Source organism: Electrona antarctica (assembly GCF_951216825.1).
Source record: "Electrona antarctica genome assembly, chromosome: 19".
Taxonomy (NCBI): Eukaryota; Metazoa; Chordata; class Actinopteri; order Myctophiformes; family Myctophidae; genus Electrona; species Electrona antarctica.
In genome coordinates this window covers 28,119,611-28,146,625 of record NC_136800.1, presented here as the reverse complement: position 1 = coordinate 28,146,625, position 27,015 = coordinate 28,119,611, and the positions used below count along the sequence as shown (strand labels likewise).

At 43.0% G+C, this 27,015-nt stretch overlaps 3 protein-coding genes across 3 annotated transcripts in view; all 3 read left to right on the top strand.

The window, feature by feature from the left end:
- Positions 1-2,157: 2,157 nt before the first annotated feature.
- LOC306943089 (protein mono-ADP-ribosyltransferase PARP8-like) lies at positions 2,158-4,107 on the top strand (the record flags this gene model as incomplete). Its single annotated transcript, XM_079529292.1, has 1 exon — positions 2,158-4,107. The coding sequence occupies exon 1, from the start codon at positions 2,161-2,163 to the stop codon at positions 4,105-4,107; it is 1,947 nt and encodes a 648-aa protein (XP_079385418.1). The 5' UTR covers positions 2,158-2,160.
- A 1,869-nt stretch (positions 4,108-5,976) lies between these two features.
- On the top strand, positions 5,977-9,377 carry rnf182 (ring finger protein 182; the record flags this gene model as incomplete). The annotated part of the gene is made up of 2 exons (XM_079529291.1): positions 5,977-6,015; positions 8,229-9,377. 2 exons carry the CDS (start codon positions 5,977-5,979, stop codon positions 9,375-9,377), a joined length of 1,188 nt encoding a protein of 395 aa, XP_079385417.1.
- Positions 9,378-17,123: 7,746 nt separating this feature from the next.
- The window catches only part of ranbp9 (RAN binding protein 9), a 43,382-nt gene continuing 33,490 nt past the window's right edge, over positions 17,124-27,015 (top strand). Inside the window, exons 1-2 of the mRNA XM_079530391.1 lie at positions 17,124-17,721; positions 22,943-23,054. Coding sequence (XP_079386517.1) covers positions 17,502-17,721; positions 22,943-23,054 — 332 coding nt within the window. The 5' untranslated portion in view covers positions 17,124-17,501. The remainder of the gene's footprint in view (positions 17,722-22,942; positions 23,055-27,015) is intronic.

Genomic DNA, 27,015 nt, shown 5'->3' with positions numbered 1-27,015 from the left:
TGTCACACAATATGATTTTGGTTTGGGGGACAAAATCTTTTTGATCAGAAATTACTGAAAACATTATGCTTGGACTTTGAAAAGATTAGGCTCACAAATAAACATCTATATTATATTTATGGAATTTTTAAAAGAATTTTAGCATTTTTTCCCCTTAGTTTTATTCAAGTTCCTACTTTGAGAAACAGGGCCAGGACAGTCGCACCATATGAGTTTTGCTATGTTTGGTTGAAAATTCTGAAGAAATGAGGAATGAAATGTTTTAATCTTGAGTATGTTCACATGAAGCATAATGTCCTGCACAATATTCAGAAGGTTTTTGACAAATATATTTTTTATTTATACGCGTTTGACACTGAGGACAGCAAAGGACAGCATGTCACGTCACCCACCCATTTATGTAATTGGTATAGCCGATTTGCTTGTGCACATATATGACGTACATTTTCCCTTCATTGTCAATTTATCAATGGCATTTACATCATATATGACGGTCTAATTTCTCCTTTCATTGTCAACGGGACGTGTGGGGCCAAAAGCTGTATATAGGAGGTGATACAATTTATAATTTACAATTTAGGCATTTAGCAGACGCTCTTAATCCAGAGCGATTTACATTAAGCAAGAACAAAAAGCATGGGAATACATCACATATGTAAAATGCATTTATCGCGAAACATGCGTAAGCTAAGAACGTAACTAGAACATATCTATATAATGACACTATACATATAAACTATAACTAGAACATATCTATATAATGACACTATACATATAAACTATACATATATGCTATACTATGCTGTAGGCCTACATATATACTATGAAGTGCTATGACTACATACAATGCACTTATTGTGCTGTCTACATGACATGCTATAAGTGATATACATATACAGCATGGACAGACAAGTAAACACGGACAATTCCTCAACGTGTATCTCAGATACCTTCCTCAGGTCTCAGATACCTTCCTCAGGCTTGACGCCGAAACGTGTCCCTGTTTGCTTGTCTGCCCGTGCTGCACAATGCAATAAACGTACCTGTTTGCTTGTCTGCCCGTGCTGCACAATGCAATAAACGTACCTTGAATGGACTTTGGAGTGCTGGTGTGCTGCCTTTGGAATGGCAGTTTGGTTAAAATTCATAGTTTAAAAATGTTAATAATTCTGTCATTTAATTAAGTAAGTTAAAAGTAAGTGTATTGTACCAGTTCTTACTGTTTTTACTGCGCTCCAGTGGTGGAAGTAGAAAGTGAAACTAAACTCAGAGTCAGCATTTCCCCATGAAACAGTGAGCTGTGCACATGGTCTGCTGATAATTCTTCTTTAATGCCTTTGCCTTGGACATTATTGTCTGTAAGTACTTTGAAGTTCTAGTTAATCGGTTCAAAGATTATATTTCATGTAGAATGTGATGTTTGCAGAATACCTTTGTAGCTGGTTATTTTGTGTTTGGAAATTGTGTAAACACATGTGGTCTGCATGTTAGTTTACTGCTGCAGTAGCAGTAGCCTAGCCATTTTCTGTGTTTGACTTCAACATTGTGTACCTAGTTCAGTGCAAATAGCCTACTAATAACTATGCATACTATATTACTCACACACGCATATTTACCTGTGTGCTAATTCCCTTATGTTTATTTCTGTACCATTTCAGTTTTACAAAATTACCTGTGGAGACTTCAGTAAACACAAGAAAAGTCAAGCCTTGTCTCTTTATTGGAGGATCTCAGAAACTGTTGACTAGCTGTCTAGCTGCACATAGGCACGTGTTGCAAGGGCAGCACAGCTGGCTATCTCTCTTTTACAGTACTCTGTCAGCAGACATGATATAGAAAGATACAGAAAGCACAGAAATATGGAGCCGGCTGACATATCTGCATCATGGGATCCACATTTTTGCATTGGCTGACCTTGAAACTCCATATATGGATATATGGCATTGGTTGACTCATCGTGACATCATCTCGCATGACAAGACACCTACGTCACAAGTGTTTATAAGCAGGTGAACGTGAAAGTTATTCAGTTTTGCTCCCAGTTATCTGTGAAAAAGGTCTTCTATGAACCCCTAAACATTTTGCTTTTCGAAGAGAGAGGAGTAAGGTATAAGAAAGCAAGAAAACAACCATCATATTCCAGTAGATTGTTTTTATTTTATGAGGATGTGTTCAAGGCAAGAGCGTATACAAAAAGACGTTGATGTCGTCATTCAACGGTGCAAGGCGGAAAACGAAGGCCGTTTCACAGATTTCAGATACGCCGACACCACCTTCACATTTATGTACTCCCAGGGCTCCAAGGGGATTTCCTATTCTGTGAACGTCTCTGATGATTACCCAGACAACACCTATGTGTCCAACTCGGACAATGCTGACGACGTTTTGATTACAAGTGATCCGATTCCTGTTATTTTCCATCGGATTGCAGCAGAGATGAGGCTGAACAACGACAGAGGAGAGTCCGGTCAGTGCCGTGGTGCACCAGGAGATTCCGACGGAGATAATGACTCTGATGAGATGTACTCTGAAGGAGAATGTGAATACTATGGCGGTCATGAGGAGAACGACGGTGATGAGATCCTCATACATCCGCAGCTGGAGGCAGACCTGCAATCCGTGAGGGATTTGAAAGGACCCGACGCAGTATCTCTCAGGGAATACGGTGGATTCGATGATGTGGAGATTGCTCTGTTCGTTGACGTCAGTTTCCTAGACGAGGAAACCGCGTTGGCGTGGGGCGTGCTCCGTCGGGAGCCTGTAACAATACAGCTTAACTGCTCACAGACGCAATACATGAATGGGGCCGCCCCGAAGGTGGATGTTTACCAAGTATCCAAACTTAAAGACAGGTTTGGCCTGGGACATCAGCTGAAAAAGATCATGCAGGTGTTTGTCACCGAGCAGTGGCAGCAAGAGAGCAGCGAAGGGAAGGCTGCATGCCTCGCAGCTCCAACAGCGCCAAGCAAGTTCAATTTCAACTTCGATCCCAAGTTCAATTCTGCCAAAGTTGTGCCAAAGAGAAACGGAGGTTTTCTTGTCCAGGCAATAGAGTTTGCAGAGCAGAGGATTCCAGTTTTGAATGAATTCTGCGTGATCTGTGATGAACCTCATGTGTTCATAAACGGACCCATGCTCAGGCCCTACGTGTGTGAAGGGGAGCTGTGCATTTTTGCCTTCCAAACCCTGGGGGTGATGAATAAAGTAACTGATGTGATCGCAACTGGAGCTCAGGTTGTGGACCTGTTAGTGTCCATGGCTCGGGCTGCACTGGCATCAAACAGGAGAGATGTCATATTTGACCCGTACCCCTCTGTGGTTGATCCGCAAAACCCACAGAAACTGGCTTTCGACCCGAAGAACAAGGAATATGATCGAGTGATAAAATCCCTTGAAAACCTTCCACGCATTGAAGAAATGACCCAGACCCCTCACTCTGAGATGAAGGACAAAATGGACATGGTTGACAAGTTGTCTCTCCCATTGCTACAATGGGTCATATCCAGTAACAGGTCATACATTGCCAAACTTCCAGCAAACAAACAACTGGACGTAATGCAAACGCCACATCAATTCTTACTGCTTAGCAGTTCGCCCGCGAAAGAAAACATCTTCAGAGTTGCCAAAGAAAAATATGGCAGCACGTTTGCTTTTCATGGATCACACATTGAGAACTGGCACTCTATTCTGAGGAACGGACTGGTTGTGGCTTCCAACACCAAACTTCAGGTGAATGGTGCCGTCCATGGGTCTGGGGTATATATCAGCCCCTTGTCAACCATATCCTTTAGCTACTCAGGGATTTACAGTAATGGGCAACAAAAAGCTACTTCGAAGGACGAAAGTACAGCACAGAAGAATGGGAAAAGGTTCTTGCGTAGTCGTAATCTGAAGTGCATTGCCTTATGTGAAATCATAAAATCTCCTGACCTGCACAAGCATGGAGATATTTGGGTCGCTCCCAACGCGGACCATGTCTGTACCAGGTTTTTCTTCATCTACGAAGATGGGCAGGGGGGCGACCCGCAAATCAACACTCAAAAGTCTGAGACCTACAAGAAGATCCTTCAAATTGTCACCAGCCGACACCAGGCGACCAAGGCGTGATCGTGTCCTCGTGGACACCCGACACCCTCTCTGAGACCAGCTGGATGTTTGAGGCGGGGGCTAGAAAATAATTGAAAAATCAACTAAATGCTTATGGTCTTTGAAATACGGTGGGGAAAAAAACTATATATAGGCCTACCAGGAAGACGCCTAAGGGAGAGAAGCCCATCGCATCCGCCTCGTTGACGGCAGACCGCTGGGCGAGCGCTGGCGCTTTGGCATGGGGGGTCAGATCAACATGGAATTAATTCTGTACTGGCCATATAAGGAGCATGTCTTGAGTGTACAGGGTTTGATGAGGTCAGATCAACATATGGAATGTCAGAACAGGTCAGCTCCATATATGGAGATCTAAGGGTGGTAGCTGGGACGTTCTCTTGAGTGTACAGGGTTCCGGGCCTGTTGAGAACCTGCTATCGCAATTAAGCCCATATATGGAGATCCCTGATGTTGGCCAGCAACTCTACATCTGACCTCAAACCTCAAACCCTTAGATCTCCATATATGTCAGAACCTGTTCTGTTTGTTGATCCTTCCCCATCCATCCTTCCTCTTCAATGTCTCCCTTTTGACACCTGTCCAATCAAACTCTAGATGGGCCCACCCCAAAGTTATTAGTGCAGCCGTGCCCGGCAGCCGGCGAAAACTAGAGTCGCATTTACTATGACATTAGGGATCTCCATACCTGATGATGTCACGTGATGTCACGAGACCTGGGCACCATATATGGGGGCATTCCCATGTATGGGGATTTTGAGAGACTGACTGACGGGAAATGTATGATTTCATAGTAAATGCGACCACAAGAAACTTGTTGTTTTCCCCCTAGGCTCATACATGGAAATACATGTTCTGAAGTTAGTGACATGCTTTGGTGTACCTTCAAATTGTAGAACTTGAGCTTGTAGTTAAGGGGCCTTTTTAAAATAAATACGATTTTTGAGGGGCGCTAGCTCAGCTATACCTCACTTCACTCGGGTGTGATTTTTTTTTGTTTACGTAAAGGTACAACCTGATCTTGTTTACGAAGATTATTTTCTGTACAAAATAGTATGCTGCCATTGTTTTTATACACAAGTGAGGTCTTGATGTATGTCCCCTTGTACAAATGGAACCTAATGGTGTCCATTTGATTCCTAACTATCAATCATTTTGGACCCCCTCTAACTGCTTGAAGGATTCCTTGGGGGTCCCGACTCACCAGACGGACCCCCTCTAACTGCTTCAAGGAACCCTTGGGGTTCCCGACTCCCCAGACGGACCCCCTCTAACTGCTTCAAGGAACCCTTGGGGTTCCCGACTCCCCAGACGGACCCCCTCTAACTGCTTCAAGGAACCCTTAGGGTTCCCGACTCACCAGACGGACCCCCTCTAACTGCTTCAAGGAACCCTTGGGGGTCCCGACTCCCCAGACGGACCCCCTCTAACTGCTTCAAGGAACCCTTGGGGTTCCCGACTCCCCAGACCCCACTTTGAGAAACACTCCCCTTTAACTTTACTGATAAATCAGTATATCATCGTACATCGTAACATCATCATACATCATCTCCTTCTGGCCAATCATAATTTGCGTCTTCACTTGGCTGCCCTCACTTTTAGCTTCAATATGTACTTTGCTCAGCCAATTAAATCATCGGTATGGGGTGATCAGCCAATCGCCAATGGGAAAGCTGGGCATAAGTATTTACTGGAATGCAGATGACCATAGTTTACGGAATAGCCTTTGGCTAACTAAATCAAATACATTATTTAGTTGTTTATCCTTTTATTTGATGTAACAGTAATGTGAATTCATGCAATTTAATGGGTTTTTTTATTACTTGTTACTTGCGCGAGCAGAGCGTGCGCAAGTACTGCTCTCGGCTGCGTATGTTGGTGACACCCTCGGCCAATCAGGGCGCTACGTGCGTACGTTGGTGCGTCACTATGTAGGTTGGCAGCTTATGTCGGTGGTCCCTTTGACCCTTTGGACCGCCTCCTTGTGTTGGTTGTGTTGCTTGGCCAATCAGGGATTGGCTGATGACGTAACTATGTGTGTTTATGTAAAAACATGTTTAAAAGACGTATGTGGATGACGTAACCAATTTAAGTTTATAGTATATATTTACTATATATGTCATGGTTGTGTTGCTTGGCCAATCAGGGATTGGCTGATGACGTAACTATGTGTGTTTATGTAAAAACATGTTTAAAAGACGTATGTGGATGACGTAACCAATTTAAGTTTATAGTATATATTTACTATATATGTCAGATGTTTCAATAACTTGATTGGGGTCTGCTTATAGCGCAGTAGTTGACGGTAGAGAGCAGGGGCGCCAAACAGAATGTAAGTTGACAAGAGTTAGAGATAAGTTGCGCACTCTGCTTGCGCACAAGTCGGCCATTCATGGTCGACTTGTGTGCAAAGTGCAAGTTGGCAGCTCGACGGAGTGCATTTCTAGTTATTGCCATTGCATCATATCATGGGGATCCTTTTCAAATGAATAAATAAATAAATAGGGAAAGACCAGGGCCACACAATCCGCCGCTCCAGAACTACTCTGCCGGGACTGGGAGATAGACCTGTGGGTTGACTCCTGTCCGGGCCCCTACCACGTCTCACCAGGTCCACTCCTGCTATCACCAGGTCCAGGACCTGTGCATTGCACTAGACCAGTGGTTCTCAAACCTTTTTTTTGTGTCACAGACCCCCAAATTGGCTTTGTGTGGGTCTATGTACCCGCGACACGCTGTCAGGCAGAAGAAAAAAACGGCAGGTTACACTTTTTTGTTGTTTTTCTTCTTTGTAATTATTTGTTTGGTCCAAAATATTGTTTGTGTTGTCATGAGTTGTCACGACTCGAGTTGGCTTTGTCCGCGGCGTAACCGTCTTTAAATAAATACTTTAAGAAATGTCTATGGGAAAAATGCATTGGGTTTCATTTCCTGGTCCAGGGTAGGAGGCGGGACTGCGACGCTCTATAGGGGGGTGGATAGAGGGGGGAGCCAGGGGAGAGTAGGGTAGCCTATGTCGTATCCCAGAACGGGTATGGACTAGTATGCCGAAACAGGCAGGCAGTGAATGACACCTCCTTTCGATGGGAATTCACATTTACTGCCCCATGTGGTCTATACTATAGGGCCATTTAAAAAAAGAAGAAGAAGAAGGAACTCCATGTTCTCTATCATTCAGAGTCATTGTGATCAACATGTTTCTTATGACTATGATGCAGGGTTGTTGTTCTCATGTTACTTAATCGTATGATTGAGATGTTCAAACTTAACTATAAGGACTCAAATTTCATTCTACAGAGGTCTGAAGTAGGTGAATCGACGAGCAGCATCCTCTTTGAACTCATTCATCTCACTCTCTCTCTCTCTCTCAAACACACACACACACACACAGTCGAGACATGCTCAACAGTCATTTGCATGTTGCGACATGTGTTATCTCTCTCTCTGTGTGTGGGATGTTTGTGCGTGCGTGTGTGCGGGACAGAGTCACTAATTGGACTGAATTTGAGCGCCTAACAAAAGATTGTCCTGGAACATACCAGAGCTCCCTCTGTACAAACCCTGCTTTGTTGTTGCTGCTTGTTCTGTGCTAGTGCTGTGTTAACAGTTAGCCTGTATACATCCATGACCTCTCTACCCCTTCTCACTCTCTAGCTATCGCTCTCTCTGTCTCTCTTTACCTCTTTCTCCCTTTTCCACCTCATTTTCTACAGTACATCTCTCTACCCCACTCGTTCGCTCTCTCTCATTGGACTCTTTCTCTCTAGTTACCCAACTTCTGGTCTTCGCACCCCGAGGCCCAGAGCCAGCCACACACACACACACACACACACACACACACACACACACACACACACACACACACACACACACACACACACACACAAATCTGGCAACTCCCCAACCCACCCACTCTCTCTCACGCTCTACCGCGTCTCACATGCCCATTTCCGAATCTCTCTCTCTCTGACTGACACGCACGCACGCACGCACGCACGCACGCACGCACGCACGCACGCACGCACACACACACACACACACACACACACACACACACACACACACAGTGAGTGCAGCACACTCCAAACCTTCTCCAGAGTTGATTCCTGTGTCTCTCCCATCAGCCTCAATGGGACGCTCTGTTTGGCCACCATCGCGTCCCCCTGCTCCATGGCTGGATTATCATTGTGTTGACCGCCCTGCTTCATGGCTGGATCATCATTGTGTTGACCGCCGGGCCGTCCAGATCAGCCCGGACGGCACGTCCAGGTGAGAGGATGCTCCAGCGATGGGACACGGTGGACGGCAGGAGCACGGGAGGGGGGGGCAACGACGGCAACGGAGGGGCGAGCAGCGTGTCCGTGGCCATGGAGGAGGGACTACTGAGCGCGGACGAGCTGGAGTGCAAGATCTGCTACTGCCCCTACAGCCTGGGCGGGCGGCGGCCCAAGGTCCTCGACTGCCGCCACCGCCTCTGCGCCAAGTGCCTCGCCAAGATCCTGGCGCTGGGCGAGTCCCCGCCGTACGCCGTGGTCTGCCCATTCTGCCGCTACGTCACCGGCCTGCCGGGGCCGGCGGGGGCCGTGGGCGCCCTGCCCGACGACCGCGGCCTGGTGGCGGTGCTGGCGCTGCAGAGCCACAACCACCGCAACCTCCGCTACCACCACCAGCGCCACCAGGGCGGCACCACTGAGCTGCTGCTCAGCCCCGGGAACCTGAGCTCACTGGTGGGCTGCTACGCCACGGCCACCGCGGGGGGCACCGCCTCCTCCCTCGGCGGCGCCGCCACTTCCACCGCCACCACCTACTCCTCCATCCGCGGCTCGCCCAACTTCGTGGTCATCACCATCATGGAGCCGCCACCGCCTGGCCTCGGCGCTCAGGACTCCGCCCGTCAGCAGCAGCACCAGCCTCATAACCCCCACGGAGCCTCCTATCCGCCGGGGCTGGGACTGGCGTCCATCCGGAGGTCCTCCGCCGGAGGAGGAGGCCAGCGCTCGTCCGTCACGGACTCCATGACGTCCATCACGCAGCGGTGGACGGTGTGGAACTGCGCGGCGCTCCTGTGCCAGACGTCGGCCCGGGCTCTGGTGTGGGCGCTGGGCCTGCTGTACTTCAGCTCGCTGCCCATGGGCGTCTACCTGCTCATCCTGCAGAGGACCACCCTGGGCGTGCTCCTGGTGAGCCTGGTGCCCGCCAGCCTGGTGATGGTCATGGTTTACGGCTTCTGCCAGTGCATCTGCCATGAGTTCTGGGACTGCATGCCACCATAGCCTGCCCCCTCTATCACCACCACCACCCCAAAGGACAACAACATTTGGACGATAGTTTTGTTTTCCATGGAGGCCTGGAATGTTCCATTTTGACTACATGGTGCTGGGTGCTGTACGTGACTGGGAACAGTAATGTCTGAATCGTTGGGATGGCTGACTCATTCTTCAGTTCATTCACAGTTAGGCCAGTCAATCTAAGCTAAAAAGGGGCGTGACCCAAAATAAATTGCAATAGTAATAGTTCAAGGTGTGCTGACCTCATCACATTTGGGCACATTTGGGTAAGTGGCTATGGCCGTTTTAGCCCAAGGAGTGTTTTCCGAATCATGAAAACCCTGTAGTTTGACACATTGCATGCTTCTTAAAGCATAATTAAAATGAGATGTATTTTTAATGGTATAGGCCTACTTCAACTTTCAACCCCATAATTTACCATGATCCAAAATGTCTACTAGTATTGCAATTTCTTTTGGGCCAAATCTTAGATTGACTGGCCTAAGTCATGTTCATTTCGGTAGTGGCCTCAGTATTAGGCTTGCAACTCTCTTAGCGATTTATCCTATAATTACTTTTACCGATGAATCGAGAAGCAAATGTATCATATTTATTTATATAATCAATGAATCCACGCAAAAATAATTCTAATACATTTTTTAATAATCGACTAAATTGTTTAGTATGATTAACCACTTAAGCCCTATTTTATATTACATTGTATAACGATTGTCACACAAAAGTAGCGACAATAGCAAGAACTATTTTTGAAAATAGATCAGTTCGATTAACTGTTGCACCTACTGAATACATTTATTCAAGTTCTGTACTTAAGTATAATTTGAGATAGGCATACTTTTGCTTTACTTGAGTATAGGATATTTCCATTTACTATCATCTCTGGAAACCTCATGTGTCCAAAACTGTTACCTTTCATGATTCAAATTCAAAAAGTAGCAGATCTACAAACTCAAAACGTGTAGATTCACGCTGCGTTTCAAGCTTGTGGATCTGCTACTTTTGATGCGTTTGTGTGACACGCTGTATCAAATAAGGCACTAATTTAGATTACTACGGTAATTTTGCACGAGTAGCCTACTTCAATGTTTGGTATTGTATAGTAAGTATATTTTGATCAATACTTTTGTAATTTCACTCAAGTCAAATTATGAATACCGTACATATACCTTTTACTTGTAACAGAGTATTTTTATATTGTGGTATTGCTACTTTTACTAAAACAGGGGTCTTCAACATTTCTAGGCTAAGGACCCCATAGCTAGAAAGAGATTCATGTTAAGTGTGTGTTTCAAGACCTTTAATGACTTAAACCTCAATACTCTGTAAACTTGACCTTTGGCTCGGTACAAGGTTTTCTCTTTTTTCCCAGCACCAAACCTATTCACCGAAAATAGCCGGAATTTACAAGCTCAGAACGCAAGTTTGTTGTGAGCTTGTTGTAGATCTGATATTTTCGGCTAGAATAGGAATGCGATTCAAGGGTTCAAGTGGTTAATGTAAAAATCACACCCGTGTGAACTGAGTGGTGTAAGGTCTTATATAGACTGATCAGCTGTGGTCTGACGTAATGTCTGACGTAATGAAATCACATCCGTGTGAACTGGGTGACCATAGCAACCATGCTCATTTTTTGGTACGAACAGACAGACAGACAAACTAACAAAGCCAGTTGTAGGAGTGGTTTACACCACTCAAAAATAATATATATATATATATATATATATAGCAGCAGTATCTCTGAGGAGTCGGACCCTCTAGGGGTCCCGGACCCCTGTTGAAGACCCCTGTACTAAAACATTACAGTGTTTCTTCCACCACTGGTGGGGGGTGGAGTGTGTGTGGGGTACATTTCAGATGCAGGTATTTGCAGTTTGTGGGGCATCTTTAGTGCTAACCAGTTGGTTGTAATAATGTAATGTAATAAACACCAGACTTGTGCTACTAGAAATGCCAGAATATGATTGTGTTTGATTGTTATTAATTTGGAAATGAGAAACATGAGCAACTAAAGTTCATCTGGAGTAAATACAGCTTTTTTTAAATATATTAAATGCTTTATCAATCAGAAATGTAAACAGTACAGAGGTACCATAAAACGTTTCAGGCTAAGTATAACATTACATACATACATACATACATACATACATACATACATACATACATACATACATACATACATACATACATACAAGTGAAAGGGACACACATTGCATTGGAGTGGCTGCATCACTCAAAAATGCCACCCGATTCGGGTAGTGTATGACCCCTCATTAATTTCAAGGGGATATTAATGTCTATCTCCAAATGCTTTTTCATGACAGTTTTGAAAGAAGCCAGTGATTCACATCGTTTAATGGATGATGTCAAGGCATTCCACATTATGGTGGAAGGGTAGCAGAATTAAATTTCCCCATGTTTGTGCAAAATTTGGGGGAGCGCAAGATCGTAGATTTGTAGACACTTCGACACTAACTCTGGGGGAGCCCGGGATTGAGCTGTCCGACCGCTCTACCAATCACTTTACCCCTGAGCCATTGCCACTTGTTATGTTATGTTATGTTATGTCGTTGTGTTGCGTTATAGCCTACATTGTGAGCTTGTAGAATAGATCGTCTATTTTCAAAAGGGTTTTATATATTTGAGAATCTTTAATGGTACCTTGTGTAAATTCTTACATTTTTATGCCAATATTGAACTGTTACTCAAGTACATTTTCAATTCTGGACGTTTACTTATATTATATTTCTATATTGCTGCATGTTCCATCGCTTGGTGATAACGTAACGCTTTTATTATGTGGAAACCTGTCAAAAGTATACGCATGGTTTCAGGCTTGCATGACATCATGCTTTTGTAATGAAATAATAGTCTATGGTTACAAATATAGTAATATGATATAGTAAATAATTGAATGCTCTATTATTATTATTATTATTATTATTATTATTATTATTATTATTATTATTATTATTATTATCTTCTTTCTTTCTCATCTTTGCATATTGTATAATCCATTATATAATCACATTTGAAAGTTTGGGTAGTCTACATAATATATACAGTCTTGACATAATTAGACTTGCGGGGGAATTTAGCTTGATGGTCTGATATTTTTGGTGACAAGATTTGGTGTAGAGAGAAAGTGTACAAATGTGCTCCTCCCCACTTCTAAAAGTAGCACTACACCCCTGTACAATTTTGAGGCCTACTTATACTTCACTTAAGCATTCACATTTTCAATACTTCTCCACGACATCTCAGAGGCAAATATTGTACCTTTAACTCCACTACTTTATTTGAAAGTGTTTGTTACAAGTTACATTTAGATTGTTAGTAAAAACCATACGCTATCAAGCCGATTTATTGATTGATTTTCTATTTTTCAAATTGAAAATATCTGATCTACAAGCTCACAGTGTGTCGATGCATTGTGGGCTAGAAGACTGCGCCCACGACTCGGCCGCATCATCGAGGGGCGTCTATTCCAGTTTACCTCCTGGATCAATCTGATTACTATGGAGAGAGGTATAAAAGGTTTGCGTGGCTGCCTCTGTCTTCATTCCTCACTGACTAAAGGTGACAGATTGGGCGTGCTCTGGTGGTAAGCGACACTTTCACAAATTTCTCTCAACACATATAATAAGAAGAAATCACTAATGGCATCATTGGCATGTTTCCTTTTATAGTCAACCTACACCCGAACCTATCTATGAATGCATGCTACTGACACTTACCTGGCTACACACGGCGAGGAACGAAGTACTTGCCTGAGGGCGGCCTGTGGAAGGAAAATTAAATATTAAATGAAAGACTTACCGTGAGCCCCGTTAGAGAAATAAATTACCTACCTGCTCGACCTGTGGAAAGAAATACCTACCGATGTCCTGGAAAAGGGAAAGAACCTGAAAAGGAAGAATTGTATAAATTATTTCATGCATTGTGTGCTCTCCTCCTACGTTAAAGGAGAAATCCACACCAAAACACACTGAATCAGCCTATAATCCTGTCCCAATATACATCTTGGCCTTGAATTGTTTCATAGATGCCCCCTGTTCTCCATTTTCCCCACCCCTCCCACAGTAAAATGTAGCTAGAATGGTAGAAAGCTAGTTGTCTTCATTCTAATGCGGGTATTTTAATAGCTACACACTTTTTTCCTCGCGAATCGTCTATTAATAGTGTCCTGGTACTCACACATGCATCGTTTGTCACCCTCAAGCTGCTGTTCATACAGAACCCAGGGCCGGGCCTTAATTTTCTGGCAAGTTGAGAACTCTTATCGCTGGGTCTGGAATTCAAAGTAGTCTGGAAGTCTGGAATTCAAATGTTCTTGAATAAAAGTACAAAAGTAATGGCATATAAAATGTAGGCTACTTAAAGTACCAAAAGTACTCATTATACAGAATGTCCAATTTCAAGTTTTCAAATGTATAAAAATCTTTTGAAAATGGCAGTTGGAAATACTCAAGTAATGTACAAATACCTCACAATTGACTACATATACTTAGTTACTTTCCATCATTGCTAATTAGAGCAGTTTGTTCTTGTTTAACAGAGCCCTTATTCAAGACATTTTGAAGCTATGCTTTGCTTCCATCTAGAGGACATTTATCAGATTGCTCACTATACATGTAACAATAGTGACATATATATATCCATAATCCATTTGCCCCATGGCCTGCACGGCTGCACCCCTCATCTTCTCCCTCTCTCCATCCTTCCTGTATGTCACAGCAGCATCGGGGGATACAGTCTTCTGCAGCTGTGTGCAGAAGAAGTTGCTGCACAATGTTGGTGATATTGTGTTGATATCGCTTCCTATCTTGGAGCATCATTCTACCATTATTTTTGTTTATAGTTATTTGTTGCTTCTACCCTTAGCTTACAAACTTTCCTTTTTGTTTCACTATAGCCTATATTATATTGTGTTGTACGGCAACTGAAGTTCCCCTACAGTAGGCCTATTAATAAGGATCTATTTAACTTCAAAACAATGTATTGTTTGAAGGCATGGTCTTTACTAGTGAGTTATAAAATGTGACAACATAACCAAAAACTCCTAAGTCTAAGTAGGCTGTACAGCAATATACTGTATAGTAAATGGAAAGAAGGGCCACCCCAGTACATTTCACCACCTGCTATTTTTGAATCCTGTAAGTGAGTAGCCTATACTGTATTTTAAGATTTTGCCAGGTACCAGGCTCAACTAAAGTACAGTGGGATTCATTCCCAAACCTTAAAATTCACACAATTTTGATTGTTAAGAGTGAAGCCCATCTTCACATTTTCACTAAAACTTTTTTAGGGCATGCCTTCTAATACCATTTTTGCTCATAAGAACGGCCTCATACTGAGCCACTAGAGGGTGCTAATGCCATGATTTTTTTCTGCCTACTTGCACGTTCCATCACTATTAAAGGGCCACTTCACCCCTTTTGCAACCAGATATTATTTTTTTATGAGTTGTTGTTTATGAGTTGCCAGGCCGGGCGGGCAGGGACAGAGATTCTTTGATTGACCTCGGCCTCGTGCGTTATGCTATTTTATTTTACCTCATTGTTCTCTCTTGTTTATATCAGTTAAATTCATTTCAATTCAAATGGCCTTTTTCTCTATGAGAAAACATGTTTACATTGTCAAAGCAAACGTGAAATAAACTAGTCTGTCTGTTATGAAACCATGAAAATGTTGCATTTTTCTCTAAGATAAGATAACTTGGTTCTAGGGGCGTCCCCCGCAAAATGGGTTAATATTGCATCACAATCATTTTAAGCCCTGTATCATCACTTTGTGCCGTGCTGTAAGCTTGTACATCTTATTTTGGAACATTTTAGAAAAAGTGTTTGGAAATGTTGACACTAAATCAGTAAATCTCTTCTGGAGGACCTGGCACAGTCCATTTTCGCATGTGGATGCACATCAATGTGAGGGTCCTTGACATGAAATAATGTTTGAGAACAACCGATATGCCATACGTTAGACACCAAATGCCAGAGGTTTGTCAAGGGTCAGTTTGGAAAGCTATCATGTGGTTCTTCTACTATCTACAATTGGAATATCCCAGATGTAGATTCCACCCATCTGCTGCTACAACAAGTAGCCTAGCTTAAAACAAACACTTCAAACATAAGTCAGATTTAATGAAAACACTGAGGACACAGTGTTAGACTAACCAGTCCTTCACTACAGGGACAATGTCTCACATCAACTCAGATTCCTTTTCTGTGATGCAACCAGCAACATTTCCACATGTCCCACCGGCCACCCACTGTGTTAGGAAAGAGACAGGCCAAAACAATCAAAGTTGAACATTCATAATAGACAACATCAGTGGTAAAAAACGTAGCCTACCGGTACTCAGATTTATTGCTTAAATAAACTAACAATACCGATATAAAAGTCCAAAAGTATTGGCGTCAAACTTTACTCACACCCAGAAAGATTGATTGCAGCTGATGGTTTCTCTTTTACTTTACTTTTTATTTGTGTTTTTTCTATTAATTTGGTAATTAAGGTCCCCAGAATGAGAGCTAGGTCTGCTCTGCCGGAAACATTGCAAAAATAAGTTACGGCCATTTTTGTATACCACACCATAGACAACCAATATAAGGCAAACATTTCCAAATTTCATCATGCTTTAAGTAGCATGTGACATGTCAAAAGTGTTTTCATGATTCTGAATCCATTTAAGCATATAGTTTTGCACGGAACACACTCGTCGGCCATAGCTGTCATCACAAATGTGATGAGGTCAGCACATTTGGGCAAGTGGCTATGGCCGACTTTAGGCCAAGGATAGCTCTGGTCCATAGCTCTAATTCGTTGCATTTAGAGCTATGTTACTGTCATCTTCCGGGGCTCGCATGAATGCAGACCAGCCTCTCGTCTTTAGCGTAAATAAAAATAATGTTTTTGCTACTCACCAAAACAAAGGCGAGTTATGTCATTAGAAAGCCTTCTTTCCTTAGTGGAAGCACTCTGAGCCCCCCACCACATGTATAAACGGTACTTTTTGGCCAAAAAGGGATTTTGTTTCCACCGGGGGAAAAAATACTTTTAGTTACTCCAAAAGTGGGTGACAATATTATCACACGAAAAGATGAAATTACCTATCTAGGTTCCATCCTGGAGGCAAATCTTTCAGGTGATAAAACGCCCTACCAACAGCCATTAAGACATGTGAACCCCTTGACTCCTTCAAAACCACTCTCAAAGAGCACCTACGGACGGCTGCAATTCGAAACTGGCCCATGTAAATCGAGTACCCCCCCACACCTTTTCGCCCCATACTGTACATGTTTTTCCTTTCTTTATATGATGATTTCCTGTCTTTTTTATAGAAGTGTATATTTGTACGTCTTTAAATGTTCTGATGAATTGAAAAAGGTGGACCCTGTTGTAAACAAGTGTAATGCTTAATCATGGTTCGTTCACAAAGTAACAGTTTTTGTATTGACTTGTCCTTTCATTTGAAATGTACCCATTCTGCATACTGTGAAATTAAAATGTCAATCAAATTGACACACACACACACACACACACACACACACACACACACACACACACACACACACACTCTCTCTCTGCATCTGACCATAGAGGGTCTATTCTATTCTTGTAGGAAGTGACAGGAGCTGCAGTGAACCAATCGGATCGGAGGATAGAGCCTCAGACAACAAACAAAAGATCGAGGTTAGCACAGATACTTCAGTGAGTGTGTTTAGTCTACTGCTTCACTGCTCTGACTGTCTCCCTGCTCTCTCTGCAATGCACTGGTCCCCAAAACGTCCAGCAGTCTCGACAACGTCCGCTCTCTGAACCCCTTGACACGCCTGTCTAGTTGTAGAACGGCAGCTTTAGAATAGATCCGTGGCTTTGTGTTGTCAGCAAGCTTAATGTCAACCAGGGGGGGGGGGGCTAACTAACTAGCAGTGGCTACCTAGCCAGTTAGCGTAGCCTTGGCTAGCTACTGTAGCTAGCTGCGCTGCTAACTCTATCCCGACGCGACGGGTCCCTGTTGGGTGGGCTCTGGCTTGTTGCTCAAGCCAGTTTTTGTTTTTACTTTTTAAATTGAAATAAACTGTGGTGGTAGGTGGTCGGTAGGGAGGCATGTCGGGCCAGTCGTCGGGGGGTTGCGGCTTCCTCATGTCGGTGGTGGTCCACGGAGACTCGGCGCTCAACGAGCAGGAGAAGGAGCTCAACCGGAGGCTGCGGCGGTTGTACCCGGCCGTGGACGAGAACGAGACCCCGCTGCCTCGCTCCTGGAGCCCCAAGGACAAGTTCAGCTACATCGGCTTGTCGCAGAACAACCTGCGGGTGCACTACAAAGGTAAACGCGCACCCACGCGACGGCCGTGCCGGTACTTTTCGGCTCGAAACACGACAGAGAAATGGGATAAAAACACTTTTTTTTTACCCCTCCTCCTCCGAACATAGTGGCGGCTAACTGTTAGCTCGGCTAGCTTGCTATGGTTAGCCGCAGCTGCCTGCCACGGCGGAGTTGGTGACCTGTCGAATGTTGCTACCGTACCGTGGGAAATGCTCTGGTTCTTTGAACCTAACCTCGCACCACCAGACTTTACAGACAACAGTCAAAACAAAATAACTTTATTTTATAATAATAATATGGAACAACAATCATTCATGTGTCGGTGAAATTGGAAATGGCATGTGTTAGAAATATTCACATAATTGAGAAAAAAAACAACCTTATTTGATTACAAATTATATATATTTTATGCCAATCAGTTATTTGGTTAATAATTCCACGACTAGAGTTTGCCTTTTGAAGGTGTTTAGACATTTTGCACAGCGTCAGTGATGGAAAAACAAGTAAACAACCACAACCACCAGTTTAGCTGAGATCTACTTGGTAAACAACACACCATTCGACCGGTCGCCGATTTCAGTGTAACACATGCTAGCCCCAGCTGCCATTGTGGCTAAAAACAAAGTAGGCTAACGCTAGCAGCCTTCAACACAACAACAAGACAGAGGACATCTTGCAAAACCCAGCCAGCAGCTGACATCCAAAAACTGACCCAGTAGCTCTCTAGCTATCCTGCTAACCGTCTTATTCACCCTGCCGAGCATTACTGCTCTGATGTCATCGAGCTTACATGGTTGCTAATATGTTTTTACATGGTTGCTAATATGTTAGCTTAACTGTCAAAATGATTATTGTGACATTTCAATATACAATGACCATGACATGCAGCTGAAGATGGTCTAGAATGCAAGTCACACAGTCATAAGCTGTCCCGAGCAACCTGCCATTGTTGACAGCTGTGTTGTTAGTTAAGATTGTTAGGTAACCAGATTACAGGAAATGTCATGTAAAGCTGGAGTTTAGTTTAACAGAGGTGGCAGCCTTCCCAGCAACAGCAATTAAGTCTTCTCTGCTACTGAGCTTTTCCTATCAAGTTTTCCTTTTTTTGACATTCAGGTTTGACTAGCTGCTTAGCTAGACTAGAGTAGGGTAGGGTTGTTTTTGATGCAGGCCTACTAGAGAAGGCCACAAAGGGGGGGGGGGGGGGGGGGGTTTATTAGGTGTGACTTTGTTTCCTGGGTGTGTGTTCTACAACACTTTTGTTTATGTCTTGCAATTTTTCTGTCTGAAGAACAAAAGTATCTGTCATGTATGATAAGTGGTTCTCAGACTTTTTCATGTCATGTCACAAACCACATTTTCAAAGGGTTGATGTATACTGGGTTCAAGTGATTAAACTTATTTTGAAGCCACATTATAGCCGGTGGGCCACAGGCCCAAAAGCTCAAGGAATAGGGTTTAACCTGTGATGTCATGCCTTACTTTTTATTTGTGTTTTTTCTATGCATTTGGCCATTTCCGTAGATCTAGGTCAATTAAAGCCTATTATTTAATGCTACGCTTAACGCCATTGCCGTAGATCAATGGCAATTGCGCTTTCGATCGATCAAGCCATAATGCTACTTACGTTAGCATCGGGTAGCTACCAGTGCCCCGGTATAGATCCATCTTGTAAACAACAGTTGAACGGGACCCGTTTCATTTACTAGTTTATGCTCACTTCCGGAAGTCTGGAAATGTGGCTTTTCAAAATAAGAGTGGGGAACTGGGAAAAAATGCTGCCTATTTGTCAATAAATGCTAGCGGGCTAAGTGTTAAGGTCCACAAGATGAGAGGCCTGCTCTGCCGGAAACATCAAGAAAAAAAGTTATGGCCATTTTTGTATACCACACCATAGACAACCAATATAAGGCAACATTTTCCAAATTTTATCATGCTTTAAGTAGCATGTGACATGTCAAACTAGGGGTTTTTCATTATTCTGAATCCATTCCAAGCATTAGGTTTGCACAAAAAACACTCCTTGGCCTAAATTCGTTTTTTTTTGTGCAAAACTAATGCTTGAAATGGATTCAGAATCATGAAAACCCCCTAATTTGCAGGACCTTAATGACCAAATTAATAGAAAAAACACAAATCAAAAGTACGGCATGACATCACAGGTCCTGTTCAATTTTGGGTGACTGGCTCCCTGGCTATTAACACATTTGTTGGGTGGGGAGGGGAGGGGATCCCCTGGAACCCTTTCAAGGACCCATGGAGGTCCCCGGACCCCACTTGGAGAACCTGTGAGATAGACTGATACTGTGAGCTACTAGCTACTGAACATTTTGACAACAGTCCATCACAAGCTGAAATATCCACTCCTAATTGCTTACTGCATACTGTTACTGTAAATATTAATAATAATATCTGGGATTTATATAGCGCTTTTCTTGACACTCAAAGACGCTTTACATGTGTTGGGGCCAGGGGGGGGGAACAAGAAAAGGACAACTTTATTAGAAAAAAACAATTAAAAGAATAAAACCAATAAAACAGTGCATATAACAAGTTTTAAAAACACATCAGCTTGGAAATGCGATGGTGAACAGGTGGGTTTTTAGTGCAGATTTGAAGGTGGGAAGTAAGGGGGCATCTCTGATGTGTTTGGGGAGAGCGTTCCAGAGGGTAGGGGCGGCCACGGAGAAGGCCCTGTCGCCCCAGGTTTTCCACTTGATCCTTTTAGGGACCTCAAGGAGGCCGGCGTTGCTGGACCTGAGGGAGCGGGATGGGGAGTGTGGCTTGAGGAGGACCCCCAACTTAATGTGTAATCTGCCCCCCCTCCCCCATAAGACAAGATTTGTCAAATTGTGTCAACATTTTTCAAAAATAGCAGATCTAGCGTTGTGAGCTTGTAGATGGGCCATTTTCAAATAATTTTTAATTCTAGCTCTTAAGTGCTTAACCCATATTCTTTCAAAGTGAATGTTCAAAGTTTTGCTCCACTGGCTGCCTGGGACCTGGCGTCTCAAAAACAAAACACCCCTGGTTGGTCACTGGACTAAAATGAATCGCAATCTAAATTGTATTATTTAACAAATGCTTTATAAACATGAAATTATTTTGGGGCCCATCTGTTAACAAATGTACCCGACTACTCCAAATCCTAGTTTGTTAAAGGAGCATTCAGTGATTTGGGCGATTTGGAAAACCACCCAGTCCGCCCCGGTGCACATGCACAAAAAACAAGACTGAATGAAGCGAAATCACTGAATATGCCTTTAAATTAGTTTGCAAGTTTCCAAACATGTATGCTTAATATATGTTTTTCAAATAATCAACACGTTACAACAAGAGCTGTGATAAACAGGAAATGGTTGAACAGACGCTAATGCAATGGTTCTCAAATAGGGGTATGCACTAATATCACTATGCAGAGGTACTAGAGTTCTCCGGCCTGACAAATTAGCATACATTTTAGGCTCGACGACCCGGCCCTAAAACGTCGGGTTAGGTACAGCCGTGTTTTGGCAGAATTTGAGAACTATATCACAGAGTAAAGGTGAAACGCCAGTCAGCACCATCTTCATAATGGATTAATACACACAAACACAGCACAACAGAAATATTTTTTTTATTATAAAAAATCTCTGATTTATTTTGAAGTATATCTTAGACTTATCTGATGGTTGGTTACCTGCCAAAGGATTCAGATTAGAATAAAGAACAAGTTAATGTGGTCATTGTTACAGACCGTGATGTATCTCTCTCATAGGTATTTAAAGCAGGATGTCGGTATCCTCAAGCTGGCTACTGTATTTGTGTAGCAGCCATTTTGTCACATGAAATGAGAAATGGGGTTGTTGGACAACAGGTTTTCAGAACGGACGAGAGAGGGGCTGAGATTGGTCTCATTCCTGTTTTAAGTGAGTCCAATGGGAAAATTGAACAATTTAACGTTTCATAACTAAATTGGAGTTTTAACACCAGGCAAATGCTATTAAAATAAATCTCGGCCTGTGGCTGGTAAATCTACTCCAGCAACAATAACAGCCATCATGAACCATCATTTGCATATCTTTTTCTGCTGTCAAAGTTGCTGCTGGATGAAAATAATGCTAGCCGTGGCGTGGACAGTGCATTTAAAAAAAATGTCCTTTTGTTACATGAAACCCTTTTCACAGCAGACATTTGACAGGTGAACGGAACAGAGCCCAAGATAACATGTTTTATGTGTTACTGTGTGCCACTGCCAGCATAGACCACTTCTGTATATTTTACTTCATGCTCCTGTGAGACAGAAACCAAAATGAAAATTACCTGCAATTAGCGTTATTACCTTCGGCTACGTTTACACATCAACATGTCTGCCATGAAAAGGGTCAAAGAACAATGGATGGATATGCATGATAAATTAAACACTTTAAAACCCATATATTTCATTGACCAGTGTCCCCCAGTTGTCTATATTGTGTCATCTCCTTTTCCCCCCTCTACCAAATCTTTCAGCAAAGAGCCGTTTCTTTTTGCCATTTTCGGTGATTTCCTATTTCCTGTGAATATTCACCTATAGCCCGGAATTGGGAGACTAGGGTTCATGTGGTTAAATAATACATAGATTTTTTTTGGTTGAGAAATTAGTGTTTGGTGGTCGGTTATGTCTCTGTTGTAAGTAACCATGTTTCTTGGCAGTAACTTTTATACAGTTAACCTGTGTATTTTCCTTTTTGAAATGGTGCCCCATTTGTAAAGAACATGCATTTGTGAGATGAGCAGCACAGCCGGGTATATGGGTTGCTCACATGGAAGAAGTCGCCATAAATTTACAGAAAACAGTTTGAATATGGAGATAAAATGTTTCTGTCCGACAGCAGCATTGTTCTCTTGTTTATTAACTATTGCGCATCCTAGTTTCTTTACAAATGGGTCACCGTTTAAAAAGAGAAACAGTTTTTTCAACAAAGTCATTTGCGAAGAAGCCTTGGTACAGATGATGCTACAGAGGCATGGCATCATCTACAAAACACACTGTTTTACTATGGTTAATAAGTAAAGCATGTTTTTTTTTTTAATTGAATACTTTATTTGTGAAAATGTAAACCGCACGTGGTATAGTAAGATATTAAGGCTGAAAGGATGACGCAAAAAAGTCCTGGGGAATTGTTTCCATTGCTGTCATGTATTAAATCCATCAACATTATCAGTTAATATTGTCTCCCTCCTCCTGCTCACCCTACAGGTCATGGAAAGACGCCCAAGGACGCAGCGTCTGTCCGGGCCACACACCCCATCCCCGCCGCCTGTGGGGTGTACTACTTTGAGGTCAAGATCATTAGTAAAGGACGAGATGGGTAAGGAGAACCATTTTTGGAAGGCCGCACAGTGTTGTGTGTACACACAGGGGTGTAATTTGGGGTCCACAGAGGATGGCATTTGCCACCCCCCAGTGACACGTTTAACCTCAAATTTAGTTATTTTATGCACTGAACGTTTTCTTTTGCACAAGCTCACAATGCATCGCATCGCTCATGTGGTAACGTTTTTTTTGCCACCCTCTATTTCAGTATTTCTCAAAGTTCTAGTTAGCTCTGTAACTTTGAGTGTACAAATGGAACCAACCCCTTTGTGGCTTTTTACATTTCAAGACGCAAACCCATTTTTGGTACATATAGCAACATATGTTTTTTGTAATTGTTGAATAAATACGTAGTTTTTCTCTCAATGGGAGAGAGAGATGGCTGTTATTCAGGAAAATGTATGTTTAAACAAAAAAAAAGAAAGGATCAACGTGAGAAGTAGTTTTATAACTATAAAGGGTGTGAAGCTGTGGAATAAATGTGATGATGAACTGAAAGACTGTGGAGCTAAGGATAAACTTAAGAAGGTATTCAAAAACAAAGTATTAAATAGCTACACAGAGTAAAGGTTCAAATCAAGTGTTACTGGGCCTCAGGTCTAGTAACACTTGATCGGGTCTAAATGGGTTACAAAGGTCTAACACTGAGAGTGTACACATGTACACTCAGGTTCTATAATAATAATAATAGCTCAAATTTATATAGCGCTTTTCTAAATGCCCAAAGCGCTTTACATAAACACTAGGAACAGACTTTATTCAAGGAAAAAAAACAAGGCAAAACAAGTACAAAATCACTCGGTGCAAGGTTAAAAAGATAAAAGGATAAACAAGGGATGGGGGACATCTTAACCAGACCTTAGCTGGGGAAAGCTATCTTGAAGAGGTGGTTTTTGAGTGAGGTTCCAATACATACCACTATGGCCTATGTATCTATGGCCCAATACATAGCACAGACGGAACCGGAAATGACTCCTCTGCAATGTGTACATGCTTGAATGATGGTCTGTCTCTTCAATCACTTATCAGATTGTGCCTGCAGGTTTAACTAGTCTAACTTGTAGCGAGCTGTTCTCTATCCTTTCAATGAGATGGTCAAATTACACTACTAGACCCTTTACTGTAATTCAGATATTATATGGGTGCTTCAGATATAAAAGATAATCTCAACATGATTCTGGTTGCAGTTTAGGACTGCTATTATCGATTATTTTCTTAGCATTATTTGCTATCTCACTACATTTTCGATTAATCGAGTAATTCAGAAGCACTTTTTTCCCCTCACTCAATGAATCAATTAACCACAAGTTATTTTGTACTTCTTCGCACAACAGTGTTGTTAAACAATTATGAAAATAACAGGTTTACAAGCTCCAAAACACACAGATGTTGTGTCAGCTTAATGGTGTGTGTTGACTCGACCGGTTATTGTCTGCCTGGATCTTGATAACCACTGGCCGGCACCATTACTACGACCGCCAGGCTCGGTACAAAAAGTGCTGTTTTGACCAGAAATGCCACCTGGGAGGGGCATTTGGAGACTAAAGCGTGCGTGCGTGCGTGCGTGTACGTGCACACACATGTGTGCACTAAAGAAGATGGCGCAGCCCAGGGTCTAAGCTAACAGATAGCCATCCGAAGCTAATGTGAGTAGCCTTTCCACTAGATCGAATCAAACGCATTTATACAACTGACTACATGTAGGCTACGCATTTTGGCAGTGCCGCTTCCCAACAAATAACGCAGACTACTTTTTTTTAGCGGGGAAAAGGTTAAATTGTTGCCGTTTTCCAGAAAAGCAACTAAGCAAGCCCATGACACCACTTTAATTTCAAGGATCACCCCAAGTCGGGTGTGCATTTAGGGCCACGGACCCCCATACCTTTTTTTTGACGGTGTAGAAATGGAACCAAATGGACCCGTAAGGGTCTAATGGTTGTTACCAATGATGCTAGTCTCGCGCAGATCCATAGAGTAAGACAGAGTTACGACAACTCCGTTCACTTCATGGGGCCAGTCCAATGGACATAGACGAAGAAGAAGAGCATAGCAAACAGTGACAAGTCCTGGACCGGAAGTTGGCAGAAATGCATTGGACTCGGGCAACAGCCTCTTAAACAGATCTTAAATCCCTTATTTTAGATAGTATTTTAGTAATAGTACAACATAAACATTACAGAGACTTTAGTTGTTACTGTACAATACTTTTGTATTTTGTATACAGTTGGCATGTTGCACACATGCCTAAAATTGCTCTTATTTGCGCTGCCCTCGTTGAAAACAATGTATTTCAAACTCCAGTTCAGGCTGCATGAACAGCGCTCAGTTCAGGCTGCATGAACAGCGCTCAGTTCAGGCTGCATGAACAGCGCTCTGTTTTCTGCCCCCTCAATGTCGTAACTCTGTCTTACTCTTATGGCTCTGGTCTCACGTAGCCAGACAGCAATTCCACAATCTGCGAATGCTATATAGAGTCTGGAACTACACCTCTTGAAATCCGTAAGGAAGCTGGAATTTCCATTCACGAAAATATATTTAAAAAATATCTTTACATTTTTTTTACATTTCTGCTGAGCAGCAAGCTTAGATGATTTCTACTTATATTAGGATAAACTTGCACTACTGTAAAGACGAAATGGAAGTGGGAAGGAGGCTCCACTTCCGCTTTATTTTAATCATGTCATGATAGAGCTTCCGTTGCTCCAGACTGTATGACAGAAGCATTTGAAAATTGCGAGATGCAACAGTCTGGCACCGCAAGACTGCAGTGATACCAATAAGGCTATGTTGAATTTAGTGTAGCACAGTGGTTCTCAAAGCTTAGTTTTAATATGAAAGACCCCCAGGATAACTTGTTGTACAACATGGATCCAAATAGACCCGTAAGGGAGAGGCCCATTTGGAACTCCAGGGAACAATGAAGTTATCTGGACTGCCCATATTTCCGACATCCCAGTACTCCGACTACGTTGCTTTGCATGCGGTTAGGGACAGGATTAGTAATGCGGTGAGTTGGACCAACACGCTGTCGGACTAATGATACAGCGCCACCTGGACCACACCTTGAGACCCACTGGTGTAGCAGTATTTCCAGTGAGCAAACAATATCAGCACCCTGACTCTGTTTGACCAGAACAGAACACGGCCTTCATTAGTAAAAAATAGACACAAATAGAGAAATGGAAGCGCTGCAGGGATCAGTTAGTGGCTCTTAGATGGGTAATTGGTAATACAGGTAGAACCATATATAGACAAAAAAGGTATCTTTCCTTCAAGTTGTACTGCTTAATTCCCAAAGGTGTAAATTGCAGACTTGCAAAGAAAAAAGGAATCCAAGGCACTCCGTCTTTGGTGAAAAAAGATTCATATAAATAAAAACAGGACATACGCGTTTCGACCAAAAAGGTCTTCGTCGGGGTCTATCCGTCAGCCTTCATTAGTATCATTGGTAAGACCTGTGAAGGAAGGAAGAGGCCACATTTCCCTCTAACGCCAGGGCTCCACCGGACGCGTTGCGTCTCCGTCGCGTGCGTCAAAAAACGCACCGGTTCAATTTTAATGCACGCGTCGCGTCTCCGTCAACGCAACGCAACGCGGGCAGTGGAGCCACCCTTCATTGATTAAAAAGGGAACATTCCCTGACGGTGACGGAGACGCGACGCTGACGCGCCCGGTGGAGCCCGGCCGTTATATGGCTGCTGTGCATAGAGCCTATTCCTTGGGCACAGACATATTGGTAGGTGGTGGACATCTCCCATCGCCTGGCATCACAGGACTAAGATGTGACAACACATGTGCTCAAGCTTCATTTTGTGATTTTTGTCACACCACCTTGCTCCGTTTTCTGAATTGTCAAGTAATCCACAAATTAATTACCATTTTGTTCCAAGAAGAATCTGAGACTACTCTCTATGGTAGAATCAATTCACTCAGCGTGCGGTAAGGGTCATCAAATC